Here is a 22,064-nt window from a genome sequence, read left to right as displayed (position 1 = left end):
AATTTCAATACACACGTTCATCACATTTAAGACTACTGTAATTTAGTTTTCATTTACATCATTCATTACATTTAATTTCGTGCATAACCACATGCTTCCTTTACATGTTAATTAAAATTCATTGAGAAATTTCTAACAGTGTAGTATTCATATCTAAGTCATTAAAAATTGTAAAAATACATGCTTTAACTGTGCAAAGTATATTTTTTATTTATGTGCTATAAATTCCAAGCAATTTTGTTTCTATTAAAAAATCAGAGATGATAATGTAAAAAAGGTTTTTGAGAAGGTAAAAGTCAAAGGTACATTAAATCGGTAAATATAATTGTAAATAGGATTGGTATAATACTTTCGTTCTATTTGTTAACTTCTTTCTGTTTTGCATAATTAAATAGTGTAATTTTACAATTTTACAATTTTAAACGACTTCGGGGTGAATATGACTGTTGGCTTCAAGAGGGAAGTGCTTTAAGGGATGCAGCGCAAAAATTGAAACTGAATATGAAAGCGCATAAATCCTTGTACTCGATTTTCCAAATCGGTTGTTATTAACACATGGAGGCTGACTGAGTCTACTCAGCCCTCACAAAAAAAATTTTTTTTTTAACTATACGAAATAAGTGCAAAATTTTTTTTGCAGATTTTGAGAGCGCATAAATAGCGCATTATTATATAATTTATTCATTAAGATTTAGTTAAATGAGGGGAAGGGGGCCAGCTAGGCAGACATCATTAGTAGGCATTAATGGGCATTACTAGGACATTAGTGCTTGATTTGGAATATTACTGGGCATTACTTGAGCATTACTATAGGCATTAGTAGGTATTGGTGTACACAATTTTGGTCAGCGGTTTACCCCTTGCTCATACCGCTTATTATAATACATAATTCTCTTGAATAATGCCCAGTAATGCCCAGTAATATTCCAAATCTGTACACCGTAATGCCCTCAGCGGTTTACCCCTCGGCAGTCACATATTATATGAAGAAAAAGATCAAAATCGCTATTCATAAAGCATCAATCGTCCTTATTATCCCCTTCCGCCTGCCTATCATTACATTCCCTTTATTCCCAGCCAGGATAGTTTTAACACACATACTTTTGTTAATTATAACTGAAAAAAACCATTGTGGCGAGATAACGGACTTTTGTCCGCTTTTATCTCGACGTCTCCGGCGCTCTTATTATTTTCACGCGCGTGCTTCGCGTGGGACGTCGCCAACGATGCTCGTGCACGCGAGCGAACGAGCGCCGAGCGTCGCGATCGTCGCGTCGCGATTAATACATGGAGAAAATTTTATATTAGGTTTTAATACACACACAATTTCAAATTACACTTTATCTTGTATTTCGAGGACTCTCACAACATGATTCCGACTTAACTTTTACTATGGTAATACTAATTTTTATCACATAAATAAAGTAATTATTTTGTTAAGCCATATATTCTAACGTGAAAACAGTTAATTTTTACTATGGTACGCAAACAAAATTTGCTAGGTATATTCGATTTTGTAATAAAAAAATTTTATTATGAAAAAGTGTAAAAATTACGTTATATTATTGTTTTCAAAAAAATAACTATAGCATTTAAACGTATAATTTACATGAAGACCGTAGCTACTACCACATTATAGTAATTTTAAATATAAAATTTTCTCCGTGTGTATAACCGCGCACATGTCCGCCGTCCGTGAGCCACGATAACGAGCGGCTCAGTTTTTCCGATTGAACAGGAAGGAACGTTTGAAAATAATCTGAATTATACTTAAGTAAAATGAATGAGTATTGTAACTTGCATTTATTATTGAGATGTCACCGTTTATGACGAGGAAAAAGAGAAGGAATAGCCGCGACTTTCTTTCCGGTGTTAATAATACGTGCCGGAAAGAAATCATTAAGTCAATGCGGAAAAGTGTACGGGCCATCCAATGCTGCATTTTGTTCAAAATTATCGTGATATCTCGTTTAAAGGATGAAAATGTTTATCTCGCTGTGTTATTTGTATCATTTCATTAAGTGAACGAGAATCAAATTTATGTTTTATTTATAATTTGCAGGAAGTAAAAAATGACAAGTACTTATAACTAGGAACTTAATGACATCTCTGATATGTTCTTTCGATAAAATTATCTCTTATTAATTAACAGATTTGTAAGTGGAACGTAAGACATAATATATATAAAATCTTGTTGAGTGAATATAACTATATTATATTCGTGATTTATAAAAAGAAAAAATCATCAACTGCTTGTAATCAGGAACTAACATTTCTGGTATCTTTTTTTTTAGATAAAATTGATCTCTTTAATTAATTAACAGATTTATAGGTTGAAACATATAAGATATTAAATATAACACACAACATCTATTAAGTAAATAAGCAAATTTGTTATATTCATAATTTGCAAAAAACAAAAATTGTCAACTGCTTTCATGTATCATTAATTAGAAATTTACATCTCTGATGATTTTTTTTTAAATAAAATTGTTAATTAACAGATTTGAACCGATTAAGATATAATACAAGATCTTGTTAAATGGATAATCAAATTTATATTACACTCCTGATTTGCAAAAAGTAAAAACCGTCAATTACTTGTAATTAAGAACTAACTTACTGATATATTGTTTTGAGATAAAATTGATTCCATATTAATCAACAGATCCGTAAGCGAAACGTATTAATGTTATTCGAAAAGTAGCTTACATATATATAATAAATACGTTAAATCTCTGTTGTGCGGGTAGGACCGCTCATTAACTGATCCCCCAGCGCTCCAAAAAGCCACGAAAACTTTATCAAGCCTGTTTCCATGAGACACTTCGATATTAATCCACCGATCAACGTCTAACAAAACGGAGCGCGCCTTTCAGGGACCGTCAGATATAACTCCGTTAACGTTCCATTAATATCCGCGGGCGGCGATGACCGTTCGAAGGAAATGAAATACTTTGTGTCGGCGCGCAGAAATTAACATGACTCGCCCGCGTTCCCTCGACTTCGCAGCACCGTAAATGTCAGTTGATCTAGTCCACGCTTTAATCATCTGATTTGCTCTCCGCTACTTTTCACTTTACTCCCTCGGTCCGCCATGCAGGCCCCAGCGTAGTTCCGATTTAATTAACAGATTAGAGTCCGCGCAATTAGTGTCACTCGCCGACCCCCGCCGTAACGAAGTCTAACTTACTTAATGTATACTTTTTTTTTTTTTTTTTTCAAATGCAACATAGTTCTCCCCGTAAAAAAGGATTACTGCATGCCCTTTGGCAAAAAAAAACTTGATATTTATAGAGTCGTAAAAATCGGGCATCGAGTTTGCATCTCGCTATACTCTTTCCAAAGATTTATTCCCGTCGACGGGAATTTATTTCACAAAAATAAATCGACACCGAGCAGAGAACATCCTATTGGACACGATCGATCCTGCTGTTGCGATTTGCAGGATGACGCTTACCAGCGAAACGACGTATGGCGGGAAGCATTTGTTATTGTCACGAGTTTGGTATATATATATATAACCGCTATTCGTATTTTGGCAAATATCATTGCGGGTTCGGTTCGATAACCGGACGATTCGTCATGGACTTCTGGCCGATAGTCAAATGAACGAGTTTGCCGTAAATCGACGCGACGATGCATCGACGCATAAATCATCCGTCGTTCAGGTGCGCCTCTATCAGAGCTTACGGACGGTTTCGTTATCATTACGCATCGCACGTGCATCGCGCTAAATCAAATCCGGGAAATATTTTCGAAAGGACACGGTGGTGGCGAGCGTGTGATCGTGGAAGCTTATCGGTCCGCGTTATTTGCCGAGCGAATGGCAGACTAATTTTAACGCAACACGATAATTAATATACGGGAAATAAAATGAAAATAATATAATAAAATGTCCGGCGTAGCGGTAAATATTCCCGGAAAAATAGCCCATTCCGTTGCGGCGCGATAGTTTGTGCGTTATCGTGATTTTTTACTGAGAAGATTCAGCACGATTCTCTACGCCGCGGCCGCGTCGCGCGGAGAGAGAGACACACATCACATATTTATTTTTATTTTTATCGTTAGTCACGGACATTCCACCCAAATTTCTCACGTACATGCAAGAGCGCTTCTTTATAGCCGCTGGCGTTGATTACGCCTGCGTTCGAGGCCGTATCGGCCATAAGCATTATACACGGCGCTGTTTATACGCTCTAACAATAAGTAGGCGATCGTCGAAACCAATACGGAATCCTACGTCATCGCGCAAGTGGGCAAACAAAAAGCGAGTAATACGGTAGAGCGTATGCTATTAATGCCGGCATAATGGGTAACTCTTGTTGTCGCTTCGTCGTGAGACAGTTACTACCAATGATCTCTCTTCCCTTTCTCTCTCTCATGCTCTCTTTTTCTGGCCTTCTCTCCCCACTCGTCATTACAAGTTACAGCGTAGCCGGTTGGCCTTAATGTAATTGTGTTCGGAGGTTCAAACGATATGGCATAAAATCCCGCGCCATTGCGCCGTATGTCCACGTAGTTAACGTGACGTAAGCACAGCTTGGCCAACGTGTAAGCTTTATTAACTCGCCTCGAGTACCGCCCGACACTTAAAATCAATTAGTGGTACGCGTCAATTAGAAAGTCGGCCGCTTCATTCTACGTTCGAGTCATTCTTTGGACAACCAGTCGTTTCGACGCAGAATTATTCTCGAGGATGACGAAATTTTACAAGAGGTAATAACATTATTAGTATTTTAGAAGAGCCAATAATATTATTAGTATTTTCTATTATACAGATTCCTCGGAATGTCGAATAATCGATTGTTCGATAATTTTATCCTTAGTCAATTATTGATACATTAAATAAAACCATCGCACGCCAGCAGATTGTTTATTTAAACTTTGTGTTATCTGAAAATCTTTAGATTCCTCCCAGAAATAAAATCGGAGATCCGTCATTTGTTTTTGGATTACTGGGTATTACTAGCAATAATAAAATAAAATATTTTACATCGAATTTTTTGTTCAATTTCCGTCTCGTATCAACTTAGACCGATCAAAAGAAAGTCTATATGGGAGCACGATCAATAGAACGTTGCCTCAAGGCAGTGATGAGGACGACCGATCAAAAGCAAATGCATACGAAGGAAACAGGTTCTCGGAGAGATACCACTGACTGTTGACGACATCGCGACGATATGTCGAAGTGATCGATTGTGTCTCGCGTGAAAGGGGAGGATCTCCGTTAGCGATGACTCAAACACCACGTTATTATGCAAATCAAACCGGAAGTCTTTTGTGATCTTCATCACACAAGGATACCGTCTTCTCTCAACAATTCTGTACGATGGATCGCTCTGATAAGATTTCGAATCAACAGAATGTACAACAGATTTTAGCGAAATGTCTGGGTGTAGGGAGCAATTTTTTGAGAAATTAAAATATTTATTTATAGACATTTATAATGTAAAATTCTGTGACACAGAGAGACATGAAGTTATCAAATTATATATCACATAATACTGTTTTATCTCAACAATTATATTTAATTGTGATAATTGCGTTATTTCCCAGCGTGATATTATTTTCATTTTTGCCCTTTTGATGTCACGGTTTGTCAAGGAAAATCTAATAATTAGCATTGCATAAATATTAATTATTGTTTCTTTCATAATTCAATACCGCATTGCAATTATTTATATATTTTTTCGAAATCCAATTCTCTCTGAGAGGACGGCAGCTTGCAATTGCTCTTGATGATTTTACGATGATTTGTAACATCCGGGATTTATGAGGCAATAACCGGTCTGGTTGCTGCGTGTCTGTTCGCGAATCAATTAGAGTATATAATTACTACCAGAGAGTTATTATAATTTCGCGATTGCGGTAATGCGCGAAATAAGACTCTAAGAGTTACTTTCACCCACTTGTGCGCTTTATGTCTATCAGGAATGAGGATGTGAACTACTTCATCTAGGTATAACACAAATAAAAAAAAACAGAGTGATTAGAAATATAAAATTGACCTTTTTTAATGGGAACAATTTTTGTAGGATGTTTTATTTTTGCACAAAGCATCACCCAAGATATATATTGCAAACTCGAGAAATAATAATTGAAGCGTTAGAAAAATAATGTATTGATTTTTAAAAGAATAGCCACAGAATCATCACTTTTTCATGGTGCGACATATACATACACATCTATACTTTATAATAAATCTATACATACACACACAGAAGAAATTTATATAGAAACTTATATTTGTCTTTTAAATTTTCTTGTTGCAGCATTGCTAACGTTAAAGCTTTAAATGTTTTAACAGATTAATTTGTGTTTATAAATGTCTGGCAATATTGTGATATAAATACAAAATTTATTATTTGTAATAATTGCTAAATGCATTAATAGCACTATAAAATTATTATGTTATTAAATTTATAGTTTCCGGCAATGTATTATAATATACGATGAGAAACGTTACGAATTCGCTGCTACGTGTTATCTTATTTTTTTTTTCAACCAAGATATCGAGATAGACAGGAAACCGCGACTTACGAATGCTTCGCGGCTTGTGGTATCTGCCTCCTATCTACCCTTTTCTACACCGAGAAATGTCTACTTTCTTCCTTCAGATTTTCTTTTATTTCTTCTTGACAATTTGCATTTAACCCACTTACCCGAGCACAAAATTCCTCCGACCCTCGTAAAATCATAATACCGAAAAATCGTTCCTCATGTTTTGTTCATGTAAAGTATGCGGACTTGCTAGCGCCGATCGTAGAAAAAATGACAGCGTTGGCATTATTACAGGAACATCTTGATCTTAACTACAAATTGAAAGAAAATTAAGATCCGTTTCCACCAACGTAGATTAACTTTAATCTCGGTTCAACTTATTCTTTGTCTTTTTCTAGTTCTAAAGATTAGAAAAAGAAGAAGAGTAAGTTGAACCGAGATTAAAGTTAATCTACATTGGTGGAAATGGGTCTTAGACTTCTTTCAAGGCATGCATGATAATCCGTGTGAGTTTTGCATTATATACTTTCACCGATCTCTAAAAGAAAGAAAAGCTTCTTCATAATAAATACGTTTAAATAAAAATAGATAAAAAATTGCGAAACGTTTTGAAGAAACAACATCAAGATATATGCTAAAATTCAATATTGAGAACACAATTTCTTCTACTTTAAATTATGTGTGTGAGAGAGTCACTTATTTTTAATATTAGTTTCTCATAAAGTAGTAATATAGGTATCTGTATAAATTCTGTTTTATTCATAAGAAATCTTATTTTAGAAAGTTAAAACGCCGAATAAAACACATACCAGCGTCACTGACTACACATTAACGATCTAAAATTAGCGGTTGATCTGGAGGTAGAAATTATTACTGAAGTGGCTAAAATTAATGACATACGATTCCAAACTCCACTTTATATGACGTATTTGTAGTCATCGATGTACCGTGTCACATTTTAACTTGATACCTCTCTGTACTTCATAGATATTGTTTAAAGAAAACACTATAACAATTTATAACACTATGATACAATTTAGAAAGTTAAATATTAATAGATTTTAAAAGATAGAATTGAACAAAATTATTTATAAGAAATCTTATCATAAAAAGTTACAGCGAATAAATTAAAATACTAGCTTCACTGACTATATCTATTAACAACCTAAAATCAGCAGTTAATTATTTGATTTATTACATATCTTGTATTGGAACGATATGCTCGTTCATCAAAATTGATTATATTCGAATTTTATGGAATAAGTTATAGTGTAGATACTTTTGAAAAAGAGAGAGATATCAGTTTCCATGAATAAAGAGGAAGCTTAAGTAGTTCATTTCACGATTATCAGTTATGATTTCGTTACACCACATCGCCCTGTTAGCGTTTTCACACATATTATGTCATACATGACCCTGACTCGACTTTCCTACATTACGATCGAGTTACACATCGCTCGCACATGCAGTGACCGCTAAATTACATTCCTTGACTCTGTGATTTAATAATGCATCGCTGCGAAATCCAGCAGGTTTCATAAAATTTGTGACAGAATTAAAAAATTAGACCTTAGCTAAGCTAAAGTAATATTCTTATAATTCTCTATTGTGATTGACTTGTACATTTCAGTTAATTTTCAGTAATATTAACAGAAAATAAAATTACATCAATTTTGTTCTTCTCTCATTTTTCCAATATATTTAATGAAATTTATCAAAAAATTTATAGAAAAAAAAATGCATGCACTAGTTATGCTCTCTCTTTCTCGAGTATTACACACTAAAAGAATATTAATAGCCGTGTTAAAACGTTCATGAATGACAAATAAGAAAAATGTCTCAAGGTAAATTTAACCATTAAATGTAGGTAACTTTAATTTCGACTAAAAAAAACTCGCTAAATAATTGAATGATTCTTTTTTCATCGACCGTTTTGGCGGTTGTAGCTTTGAATGATTCGCAGCTAAAAAGATTTTAAGAAAAAGGTAAAAATGCACTGACCTTGAGCAAGTTTCGGAAGTACGGACTGCACGCCGAAAGAACGATCTTGTGTGCGGTAAAGCTGCAGCTGTCGCAGGCAAGCGTGACGTCGACAAAATCTTCCACATCTCTCAGCTGACGTACGGAACTGAGAATGCTCGATTGAAAATCGTTCCATCTTAGAGAGTATTGCTGCTCTCCGCCGGTCGACGAGGACGAAGAAGCCGCCATGGCGTCCGTCCCCTTGAGAACGACCCGCGGTGCTATCGTGCTCACACTCCACGTGTTGCTCGTGCTCTATACCCTCTCGGACGACACTTCACCTTCACCAGTCTTTCTTCGTTTACACTCACGCTTCCTATTCCTCGTCCGTTCTGTATATTCCTTGAAGGTCCTCGACTCAATCGCGAATTTTATCGCCAAGATCAAGTAATGGCGAATAACCTGGTCGCAGCGTTCAACAATTGTTCGATGCTTCGAAACAGATCGTCACAGATTCCTTTTTACGGTTTGTTCCTTCCAAGGGTATCGTTATCAGAAGTGAAAGCCAAGAAATGAAAGCTAAGCGCCCAATCCCAAATAAAAGTAGGTATAGGGGAAACTTCGCGTACACCACGTTGAAGAATCTCATAGTACTTGGCTCATGATAGGAGTGGCACCTGGAAGCGCGTGGTAAAACGTCGGACTGAGATCACGAAATAATGTAGTGCTGCTACATGTACTTGGCGCGAGAGACGCTATTGCTTATTTGGTTGGTTCGCAGTTGTCGTCCTCTATTGTTTCTGACAGTCAAGTAATCCGCTGTTAGCTACAAGAAAACAAATAGCGACTATGTTTCCGCACAATGCAAAGTACATAAATAGAACAATCGGTATTCTTCTGTTTTTTTATCATCGATCTAAAACCGTGTTCCGATATAGGCCGGTATTCGTAGTCGGATTTTATATAGGCCGATATTCATAGTCGAATTTTATATTTAAGACCGTTTTAAATGCAGTCTTAAGATATTATAAGCCAATCACATCTTAAGACAAAAAATAAGAACCGATTATGGCTAGTCCACTTGATGCTACCAATATTTCGAAGTATTTTTTGATTGGTCAGTTAGTAAATTTCTTTCTTCCGATTGGTCAATCAAAAGTCAATATTTCGAAGCATTTGTAGCGTCAAATGGACCGCATCCTACGAATACCATATAAATACGATACTAAAAATTAAAAATCTATAGTTTACGTTATGCAGGGCCGCCGTAAGCAGGCGTGCAAGTTGTGCACTGCACAAATGCATTAAAAAGAGAAGTTAAATTAAGTTTTAATCCTCCATTTGCATGTTTTTATACTCTTTCCGTCTGTCCAGGTTTTTTATCCAGGTCAATTTTTGTATCATTATAAACTTTCAAAAAATATGGAAAATTTCAGAGTTATTTTTCAACATTTTTTTCTTTTCAACAAGATTCCTACTAACAAGATATTTTAAGAGGGGAAACCGGACTCTGCCTTCCTTTATTTCAGAGAAATCGAGAGAGAAATTTATATAAAAATGAAATTACTTGTATCAAAAAGGACTACAAAAGCAAGGTTAAAATTAAAGCATCGAACTATCGATTATTTCTCTAGAGCAGACATGTGAGAGTGAAAAATTTCTGTATCAATTTCAATATAGAAATTTTCACTTTTTACATTTCTGTGTTAGGAAAAAAAATCTTATATGATCAAATTGCGCCTTGTTTAACACATTTTTTTAAATTATTTTAAAATGTATCTTATTAAAAAAATTAAGGATAAATAAAAATATTAAGAAGAGATGCAAAATCTTTTTTGTACAAAGATGCCTTCTATGCTAGTGGCGGCCCTGACATTACATACGGTACAGATTGTCAGCACTGGTAGTGTATGAGCCATAGCACACAGAGAAAAATGTAAGCGAGTAATATCCACTAAAAAAACTAGTGCAACACTGGTGCGGATTAAATGCAATTGAATGCAAATCAATTCACATACTTTCAGTGTTGATAAATAATTTAACTCTTTTAATTACATTTTCTTTGTTGTCACGATTACATCATATCCTTAAAAGAAGATTAAATTATTTATTAACACTGAAAATATGTAAACCAAATTTGTTACACTAAATTGCAACAGTATTGCACTTTTTTCAGTAAAAAAAACACTATTTAAACATAAACAGTAATCGGCTAATCACAATAAAAACTGGATATGATCAATAATAATACAATTCTTTTGAGGTATTCTTTGATTGGTCAATTCATAAAATTTGTTCTTCTGATCAATCAAATGCTTTAATGAGGTTTTGACTATACCCTAAGGTAATAAAGTAAACAGTAGCGACTTCAAAATGTTAATTTGCTTACTGCTTACATTTTTGTGTATCATAAGTCTTATTATATCAGAACACAGCTTAAAGTTAATGCATGAGTTGAAAGTACGCCTTGATATCAAATTACGAACCGATAATTAAATATTCAAATTATTTGAAACATATTTTTCTTTTTAAAATTGAAACATCTTACATTCTCAAATTTAATATTAATATTTAATTAATATTAATATTTAATTATTCATTAAAATTTTTTAATCATTAAAAGCTTTTTATTCTATTCTCATAATATATTATGTGCGCATGATAAATATTAATAAAATTTTAAAGGTGGATGGATAAAATCTATTTATTTACTCTCTGTATAGTTTTTTTGAACATTTTTTACATAATTTTTTAATATTTGACATTTTGTATATAATTGAATTCGGTTTTTTCTGCTCAAATAAACATCTCGATAATAATCGTTTTTTTTTTTTAGAAATATGTTAATGTGAAAAATATATTCAAGATAACAATTAAGTAATTGATTTATTATAATTTATGTATACGCGAATGATTATTGGTAATTCATGTATGTATATAGATTGATGAAATTTTTATGCAGTTCCCGGGAATCAAAGATTACATTTTTAATGGTTACTGACTGGCCAGCTGTCCATGAAAATTTAAATATGTAATTCGTAACGAACGCATTATGTGATACATTTTTAATATCGGACTCGTTGGAGACTATTAAAATTTAAATTTTAATACGCCATTCGTAATGAACAAATTAGGTATTATCTTGCCAATGTAAAACTCGCCGCTAATGGAATTGTTCAATCGACCTTAGCGTGCGCAATCGTCCGATGTAAAATATTTTTACATTTATTTCGTAAACCTTTCATTAGCAACCCCTTCACATTGTTTATGCCGAAATCATAAAAGCCACGAAAATTTCAATAAAAATAGCAGCCTGTTCAGTCGGTATTATCATGGTCGTTCAATCGTAAAAAGTTCTGACAATTAAAAACGTTAATTTAATATACTCAAGAACATTTATTATGACTTACATATAATTTATTCAATCAAAAAAATACATGAAAAAGTTGATAAAAAGATCATATCTTCATTATATCATAAAATTCCACCAATAAAATATTAAATAATTCACAACAATACGAATCTATATAAATTCATATCATATAAATAAAAAAATAACAATTTTGTGCAAAAAGAAATAAAATATGTGTTTAGAGATACTATACAAAAATGAATTCACCCTAGAATGCTATCGATAGGTATAAATAAGCGAGGTCAATGAGCGCTAAGTTATGCCTTTAGTGATCATTACGAGGATTCCAACCTGCTATTCTAAAAGGTAGGACAAGCAGAGACAAGCTTTTAAAAATTCTTTCCGTTATCAGTTCGTTATAATACTGATTCTCGAGTGGTCAGTTTTGTAACAGAAAGCGTAATAAGTGATTTTAATTAAGCAAATTTGTGTTATTATACATTTTATTTAAGTTATAAGAAGAAATGCATAATATACACAATTGGATTATATTAATTGGACTATACGCTATATTATTTTAAAATTGAATTCGATAGTATACTTATTTTTTCTTTCATTTTAAGTTAATAATTAGATTATTTGTGTTCATAAAGGTCTATCAGAGAGAGAGAGAGAGAGAGAGAGTATTTTGTAAAGATTATCAGTATTTTGTAGATTATAAATATTAAAAGTGTGTGCGAAATATATTACAAATTGTATGATACATTAATTAAAAGTAGTGTATTGAACATAAGTAGTCGACATAACATAAGTCTATAACATAACATAAATCTATAACATAAGCCATAACATAAGTCTACATAAGTAGTCAACATAACATAAGTCTATTGAACAAAAGTAGTCTATTGAACATAAAATTTACGTATCGATAGCAATACTGTATCACTCAATAGCGATAGCATTGTAGGGTTAATAAGCATAATTGATTATGCTTGAAGATTACGAAATCAATAATTGAATGTAAAAAGCTATAAGCCGATGCAAGGTAAAAATGCACTTTTAATAATACAACAATTTAATTTAAAATTTAATCCGTTTCGTATTTTATATAATTTTCGGCCGATATAATACAGTGCAATGTTCTAAATTCAGAAATCTTTTATTTCCAAAGATTTATTTAAGGAATAACTAATATAAAATTATAAAAATAACTAATATAAAAATCTAATTGACATTTACGTCAGAGAATGTCAAATAATTAGATCACTCTTATTTCTTTGTACTAAATTTAAAATTTCCAAAATTAATATTTTAAACTCGAATGCACATTTAAGGTGTTGTGATTATGGCTAACACTATACGTATATCGTATACAGAAATACATATATTCGCTTTTCGACAGTATAAATATTAAAATCAATTATTGATTTTAAAATAACGAAAATTTTATTTTTCTTTAAATCAATACTATAAATTATTGAGATAAATACCTTAGAAATGTCCGGCGTTGAACTTTTTGAATGCTTCTTTAATTTGACAGTATCAGATATTATATCTAATTAGTATCAGATACTGTAGTATGAAAGTGTAGTATCTGCTGAATAGTTCCTCGAAATTGAAGTATTTGGCTACTTTTTTTTATTTTGATTATTCGACCACTTTGTCCGTGTAATATTGATAATCAGATATTTCTCGAGGAACTATTTCCATTACACCATCCCGACTTCTGGTTTGTAAGCTGTTAACAAAATATAAGATGTTTTATTTATTTGATAACTTCTAATCTGAAAGAAATAATAGAAATAGGTTCGGTTTTTCATTATCTGGTTAACTTGTGCTTAAGTTTAACCTGATGTTTTACCCAATGGGCTTCATCCATGATATCATCATAGATAAAGCCCATTTGATAAAATATCAGGTTAAACCTAATGAAAGAAAGCCATATGTCCAAATATTAATTCATTTATCACATAATAGTCGTAATATTAATATACTTATTAATAATATATCTCTTAGAACATCCAAATTTTTTCTTTTTGTGCACTTTCTCTCTTTTTATTTTATTGTTCAATAATGACAATTATTTTATATTCTTTTGTATATGCTAGTATATTTTTAGAGTATTTACCTTATGATAGAAATAAATCTTCTCTTTTTCTCTCGCTCTTTCTTAATGTTTAATTGTTCCTTGGAGATGTTAGTATATATCACTTTTTCGCGCATACCGAAACGCTTGCACCTTCTGTCCTTCTGCGTCGCGGCCGACGCGTCAGTCCGACATTCAGTGCCGGGAAATGAGCCTACAAAGGTTCTCCTTCGTACTTTTATCCCTATTATTAATGACAAAGACACTTTGTCTTATTCTGATGTTTTTGCTTACCATTCCTCTTCCGGTTTTTATTCACTTTTTTTACTTTTCTTTTTCTTTTTGTTCAACTTTATTTGTTCAATTTTTATATGTTCAGTTTTCAGGTTACACACTTTTCTTTCCTGTAATAGACACAATTAATACAAATTAAGTGATTCAGATTCGATTTCAACAAGTGACAAGAGAAATACGTTAATGATTCTTGCATAACTGAATTGTAAATTTGTAAATTTGTATTTGAACGTTAATTTGGATGATAAAAACGATTATTTCATTGATATATTGAGTAAGAATTATTGCTTTTTACATTATTAAATATTGGTAACAAAATAAGTAAAGAGTTGACATATAAAATAATCTGATTTATTTATTTTTACATGAATGAAGAAAGAAAAAACTATATAAATAATGCTGTGAAATTAATAATAAAGTTGAGAATAAAAGATAAAATCATTTAGATTTTCTTTCACTTTTATGTTTATATTATTAATAAAATGTTATTTAAAGACCTACAATTGAAAAAGGATGACAATCGAAGGAAAAATTTGTGCACCCTAATATTTCATATCAAATTTTCAATTATAATATATAATATTTCAGTCTTCACCGAAATTGTAATTAAATCACTTTATAGCACCGCTATGAAACGATTAGAAAAGAATAATTAAAGAATAGCACATGCATTATCTACTTTTTTTATTATACTTACAAGTAAATATATATCAACCGGTCTATTCGCAAAAATGCTTTATAACTGAATCTTCTGAGCATCATTCGGTTTACGACTGTTTTATTCGCGTGTTGGTGTTCGCCTGACTGAAATGTCCCGTGAAACTCTTGATTTTTCAAAACCTTTACAGGTATCTTGACACTTAATGTTCGGTTGGACGCACACACGTTATGCGTCCTTCTTGATGATATATACCCGGTAACGGTACAACTATATATGGAAGGTCTATAGGTTTGTAATTAACTACATAAACAATTTAAAAAATTTTGTCGAAATTGTTTTTCTTTGAAGAAACTAATGGAACTTGTTAAAGTGACATTTTGTTGTATATATGTCAATTTCATTACAATTTGCTGAATATTAAGAAATTTTTAACTCATAATCCGGCTTATATATTTTCCTTGTATAATTTGATTTTTACGCAATTATTTATAATAAGAAATTATTTATAATAAGATATTTCGAAAATTTTTTAAATTTTTTGTAAATCTTCCAATCTTTTCATATTAAACATTAATTAAAGTTTAGATTTTACGCGTAACATTTATTTAAAAAATATATGACATTTCAGTAGAAAAAATATTATCGACATTATACATACATCGAGCACGCATTAAGAAAAGGATTATTTCTAATGAAGTTGTTCTAAGTTGTGCGTGCCTTAGGCATTGTAATTACCGTACAATTTTATGATGGGATGCTCTTTACTTGCATCATATACGGAAGAGTCATCGTAGAATTATTTTTCATTTACAACTCTAATTGTAAATCATTTGACTTTTACGATCGGTTATAAACATTTCTTTGCACTAGTACAGCGATTACTATAAATACAAGCGCAATGTCCATTGCTGTATCTGTTCACTCGAAGTTTTCTCATTGTTAGTTGATTGAGTATTGCTAAGAATATGTGTATATTGAGTATTGCTAATAGAAAACGTAGATTTAAATCTACATCTTCTATTTTGCATGCTTTAGTACAGATTTACATGCGTACGTTATATCTGTTAGTAATTTTTTAATAATCTATTGAGCAGATAAAATCTCTCGATCAACATGCCAATGCCGTAAAATATCTTTTGCAATCGTTAAATAAATATTTATTAAATACGAAATATTTTACAAGCAATAAAGCATATACATGCAAGCTACAAAAATTGTAATTTACGAAAGTTTAAGCAGATTAAAATAAGCACATGATAAGAACAACACAATATGCATAAAAACAATAATAATAATAAATTAATAATAAAATTTGATATTTTTTTACTTAATCTGTGTATATAACTTGCACGTGTATATATAAATTTTATGTATTGAATAAATAAATATGATAACAATAGATAATAATTTAATTTCAAAATATTATTATATAGATTAGAAGGCGGAGTTATTCCGTCAGTTTCAACTCTAAAGTAATGCGAAAATTTATGATAGCAAACGATATCTTTTTGCAGTCTTATAATTATATTGTACAATCATGATTGTTTCTTGAGAGCACAAATACGACTTTTAAATAATCAACATGTGCTGTAGGAACATAAACATTATCGCGAGAGATAGACGAAAAAATCCCACTCTATTCTCATTGTTATTATTGTTAAGATTAGAATTGACAAGGGTGAAAAATCTTGCAGGTTAAAGATCAAAGATTTTTATCTAAAAAGAAGAGAGAAATATCAAAGAAAGGAAAAAGATAAAACTAACTACGATGATGATAAGTTTTTGAAAGGAAAAGAAAGAAAACAAAAAAGAAAGAAAAGGAGTAATAATATCTTGGAAATCAATGATTAAGATATCACAGTGTAAAGCAGAGGTTTCCCTAAATAGAAATTTTCATTCACTATTAACGAGGGGGTAACCATTTAATGTAATCTTGGGACAAAGTCCTCGAAATCATTATAAAATTCATATGAAATCTCTACGTATAATCCGATAATTATACATATGCAACCACGAGAAATTATTGTATAATATTAAAATTAATTAAATAAAATCGTATATTTTATCAAATTACTTCATATGTAGTGAAAAAAATTATTTGTAATCAGATGAAATCATATGAAATCGTGTAATCTGCGGGTCAATATTTCAGCTATTAGTGGTTACCCCTCCGACTTTTAAAGTCTCCTTTTCGTACAAAGAAACGGTATAAAAAAATTTGTATAAAAAATTGATCGAGTTATTCAATTCTATGTTTGTGACAGAGTTACAGGAAAAGATTCTAACGCCGCAGAAAAGCATACAATTTTAATGTAATCGCTATATTATATATACACTTTACGTAGCACTTCATTCATAAGCCGGAGATAAATGTAGAATTTATGTACCAAAACAAGACGTATATAATAGTTTCGCGATCTCTTCCTCCCTGAATGTTTTACATTTCACCATTTAATTTCCATTAAAACAAACTCTGTGACATCGCTCTTATCGTTCGGTAGTTATCAGAGAAATGTAAAGCTTGATCATGTTTGCCCGCACAATGTATGATCGCCTTTGCCGCTTTAATTACGAAAATAGCTCGATCTCGCCCGATAGCGGCTGCGTTGTTTCGCATTTCCGCGTATATGGTAACGCTTTATAAACAAGCTGCCCGAGATATCGCGGAGTAACATATGGGTGTAGTCTGAAAAAAGCTGCGGCTACGTACGTAATGCAATTACAACGTACGTGTCGGGAATTAAAAGCACATAAGTCGCAGCGATTACGCATTATGAAACTGTTATACTGACTTTGAAAGCGGCCAATATAATCACCGATTGGGAATCTATTTAAAATAAAATTGGTAGTAGCTGATGATAATCGAGAATCATATACGTGTGTAGATATCAGCCGATATTGCAAATCAGATACGATTTCAATATTGATCATGAATTCAATATTGATCATGAATTCTGTAGTCGAGAGGCAATCAATAAATTGACTGCAGCCACATATTTACGGTCATTGCATAAAGTATGAACGCGTAACTGAAGTCAATGTAGCTTGTAATTATAAAAATTTGAATAACAAATAATTATAACAAAACTGCATTAACTTCCTTCAAAAAACAAATTTGATATTGATACGTATGTTTTATCGGAGATTTATATTTAAAAAAATATAATATAACTCTCTCTCTCTCTCTCTCTCTCTCTCTCTCTGCAATGTATATCCAGTATTATTTAAATCTGTACACGGAGAGAATTTTTTCTTAGAATTTACCCTGAAAATATGACAATCGTGGGACAACATTGTATTTCGAAGAATTTTGATATAAATCTCTCTCATTCATTAATAAAACTACAATAAAGTATAAAATAAGTTTGATCAATTTTACTGAAGTGCATGGTAAAAATCTTTAAAATATTGTATTGTACCACAATCACCATATTTTCAGGGTAAATTTTAAAAGAAAATTCTCTCCGTGTACAAAATGAAAGAATCTTAACACAAACAAATATATTTACTGCAAAGTCATTATTGCATCTTGCGACTGAAACAATAATATATCGAGCAATCACATATTATGAAACTGACGTAATGATCACGGTTTCGTAAGAGTGTAGCTAGAAAGCGTTGCAAGCCTGTGGAATGCGCTTATCTATTTTTCCTTCTACGACTTGAAGAACTTCTACGAACTTGAATGTACATTGCATCCGATCGGCTGGCTTACATCTATCCAAAGAGGAATAAATCATACGCTAATCATAAATGCAACTGCTGACATCGCAAACATTTATCTTCGTATCATTGACCATGTGTTTGATTTGACACAGTCATGTGTGAGAATCGAAAAGAAAACAATAACTGCCAATTAAATACCCAGGAATTCGGCTTCTCGGAATTAACGCAGTTGGCTTGAATACATATATCATTCTAATTAAAAATAAAAATCGAGGTTTTTTGTGTAATTTTAATCCTTACCGTACCAATATGGGTAACTTGTGACCTAGCGATTACTGTTCGTGCAAGTTTCTTTGAATCTTTCGGTAATTATAAATTATACTACATTTTATTATTTTCCAAAATAAAGAGTCAATATTCTAGAAAGTTGAAAGTATATTGGTGAGTTCTTAGAGATTTTTTGAATTATATTTTGAAGAGGTGAAAAAACGAAGATATTTGAAATGACCCTTGATGGTATGGATGAGGCATCATATTGTACATGGTACGGAGGATTAAAGATGTAACGTTTATCATTACAGAGGATGAAATAGCTTTATTTTTGTCTTAGTTATAGCTGCAATTATTATAATTAGTTCTTTTTTATGATTAACGATATCTTTGTAGAATTAAAAATGCATACCTCAAAATACTGAATTTCAATGTTTTTTGAACCAAGAATTTATGTTCTTATTTATTTAAACTTGGGAAAATTAAAATTATTTTTTCAAAATTATGCACTCAAACTGGAATATTTCAATTAAAATTATGCGTAATTACAAAACTGTATTATTGTTCATGAAGAAAATAGTTTTCTTGCAAGAATGTCTTATTTTGAATGTTTGAGTAAACACTATCTTAAATTGCTATTTGATTTGTGTGTTTTTCGCTCAGGTATTTAACTTATGAATGTGTAAAATCGTAACCACGAGAACGTAAAACAGAGCGTGACACGCGCGGCAACGTGTGTGCTGCAGGCATTCCATTGTATCGTATGAATGAACCGTCGTCCGGGAATACATTTCGGCTGATCGATCCAAACTGTTCTCGGCATCGAAGCGCAAATATAATTCCGGCATCTGTTAGTTGTTGAAAAATGCGAATCACGCACTCTAAATTATGCATAATTTTGAAATATTATTTGCTTTAAGTCGGTATTTTATTTAGAAAATATGTATGTCTTTTATGCTTGTAATGTAAGTGTGAATGTAATGTTTAAATAGACGAATAAATAGATCAATAGATGGATAATATATCTAAAAATAAAGATTCTGGTTGACACATTTTTTTTAAGAAACTAATATAATAAATGCATAGAGAAAAGAAAAGTAGACAGTAATAATAAAAAATTAGCCATAATAAATTACAAAGTAAATACTAAATTAAATGAAACGCAATGAGATAAAAATAAAATATAATAAAGAGAAGAAAGTTCAAAATGAAGGGAAAGTAAAGGGGAAAGGAAAAATGACAGGACAAAAAAAGACCTAAATATTATACAAGATTGTACCCCAAAGTTCCCAAATTATATTAAGAATGCATTTGAACCAAACTTTGACACCATTTATAGCAAACTTTGCCACCTCGTATATAATATAAGGCTATGTTCCATTATTCACTGCGAATACTGAAAATCTATAGTGCACTCGTATATGTAACATGAACTATAGATTTTCAATACTTGAAGTGAATATATATAGCCGTAATAGACGTAATAAACGCAATATATGCTTTATATTATGTTAATATATATAAATTATTTTTTATTATATTTATTTATATATTTATTTATTTATATATTACATTTATTTATGTATTGCTGTGATTTCATCTTTGATAAAGTTCTTCAAAGTTTTCTCTTTATTAATCTTCTTCTTTTTCTTCTTTTTTTTACCTCTTTCGATGCGCATCCCAATTAAACAAATTGCTGCAGTCATTCCACATAAATCTCGTTCTGATGGTTCTGTACATGGATACAATATAATAAATATTGATCTCGCGTTTTTCATTTTAGACAACGTATACGTTACTTTATATATTCAATAAGTATATTTTATCTTTTTTCGTTTTTTTACACACATTAAAGAAAAAAGGCAATTTCATCAAAGATTCTTTCCTCTGTTTAAAACAGAATATACCATACGACTGGAGCGAAACGTCTGTACTTATTTACGATGCGTTTACGATGTTACATGACGTTGTTTCATTATTTAAGCTGCATTCCAAAACAACCTCTCCGAGGAAAATTTTACGAAATATATAGTATACATGTAAGTATACATGTAATATATTATGTCAAGTAAAATTTTCCTCGGAGAGAATTGTTTTGGAATGTAGCCTTAGAAGCCAAAAATGACTTACAGGATGTACATATGTAGATACTATCCTATTTCTTGTTAGAAATTGAGTATTTATTTCCGAAAATGCATTGTTTCCAAGATATTTTATTTTTCAGCATACATTAAAAATTTTTTATGCAAAAAATATGTGTTACGAAAAAAATTGATCTATGAGAACGATATTACCGTGTTAATCCTTAGCGTTTGCTTAAATTGAGAAAATTATATATATTAAGCAGTATAGTTGGATAACGTGCAACATTGAAAGCTAGATTAATAACGCCGCTTAGAATCAATTACGGTGAATTTATCATTTTCAACCGGAAAGTCGGACCTAGAGTACCCATTCGCTTTTTCTGTCCGACCAACGGCGCTTTGCATATCATTGTGTACGACGTGCGTACACGAAGAAATATTCCACACCCGCAAAAAAGTGCACGATCTGCATATGTCGTTAGGAATGATCGATGAACCCGGTGGATAAAGCCTGGGTAGCCGTCATTAACGCAGCCGCTTTTTGCGCTCACATACGAGCGAGTACGCTCGCAATGACAATGCCGCGATTCTCCTTGCGGAATTTTTGTACGATTTATCGGCCGCCTGGCGAAAATCAGCGAATCAGTCGCGTAAGAAGTAACGAAATCGACGAATGAGCACCGTGATAGAGTCATTTGCAATTTAATCCTTCATACATTATTTATCACCCTTAATGATCGTCGTCGTTTCTCTTACGCTTTTCAGGAATAATCTGTTTTCGCGATTCAACTCTGACAATGGCAGCGTAAAAACAAATAGACAAATACATTGAACGAATTAATTTGTTTTCAAGCCCGTGTTCTCTTGTCGCAGAATTAAACAAATATTTATATTCTTTTAGACGTTCTATCATTTATAAGAGAGATTTCATTACAATTCCTTTTGAATATTCTTAATATTTATCATCTTTATATAAACCGTTAACTATTTGAACTTCTATCTTTCTCTAAATGTTGTTTGAAGCTATTTCCATACGTGTTCATAATCTCATAAATCACTTCCATACATTCTTTCCATTTCATTTTGTACTTTTATTCAGGGATGGGAAAGTTACTTTGTAAAAGTAATTAATTACAGTTACAGTTTTTCTCTTTCAAAAAGTAATTAATTACCGTTACAAGTTAT

At 31.8% G+C, this 22,064-nt stretch overlaps 1 protein-coding gene across 8 annotated transcripts in view; it reads right to left on the bottom strand.

Moving 5' to 3' along the window:
• Positions 1-22,064, bottom strand: part of LOC108769945 (protein abrupt) — a 133,103-nt gene that overhangs the window by 75,595 nt on the left and 35,444 nt on the right. For 7 of the 8 annotated variants that reach the window (XR_001940569.1, XM_018521173.1, XM_018521172.1 and 4 more), the window contains 3 exons: positions 13,947-14,308; positions 13,309-13,556; positions 8,506-9,292 (listed from right to left, as the gene is read on the bottom strand). Coding sequence is in view for 7 of the 8 variants with exons in the window: in XM_018521173.1 (XP_018376675.1) it covers positions 8,506-8,715 (210 nt within the window). In the remaining variant the exon portion in view is untranslated. Of the gene's footprint in view, positions 1-8,505; positions 9,293-13,308; positions 13,557-13,946; positions 14,309-22,064 lie in introns of those variants that run through there. The other variant, XM_018521174.1, reaches the window with a different exon arrangement.

This window comes from Trachymyrmex cornetzi, unplaced genomic scaffold, assembly GCF_001594075.2.
Source record: "Trachymyrmex cornetzi isolate Tcor2-1 unplaced genomic scaffold, Tcor1.1 scaffold97, whole genome shotgun sequence".
Taxonomy (NCBI): Eukaryota; Metazoa; Arthropoda; class Insecta; order Hymenoptera; family Formicidae; genus Trachymyrmex; species Trachymyrmex cornetzi.
Note: the sequence above shows the minus strand (reverse complement) of the source record. Positions and strands in the feature narration are given on the sequence as shown.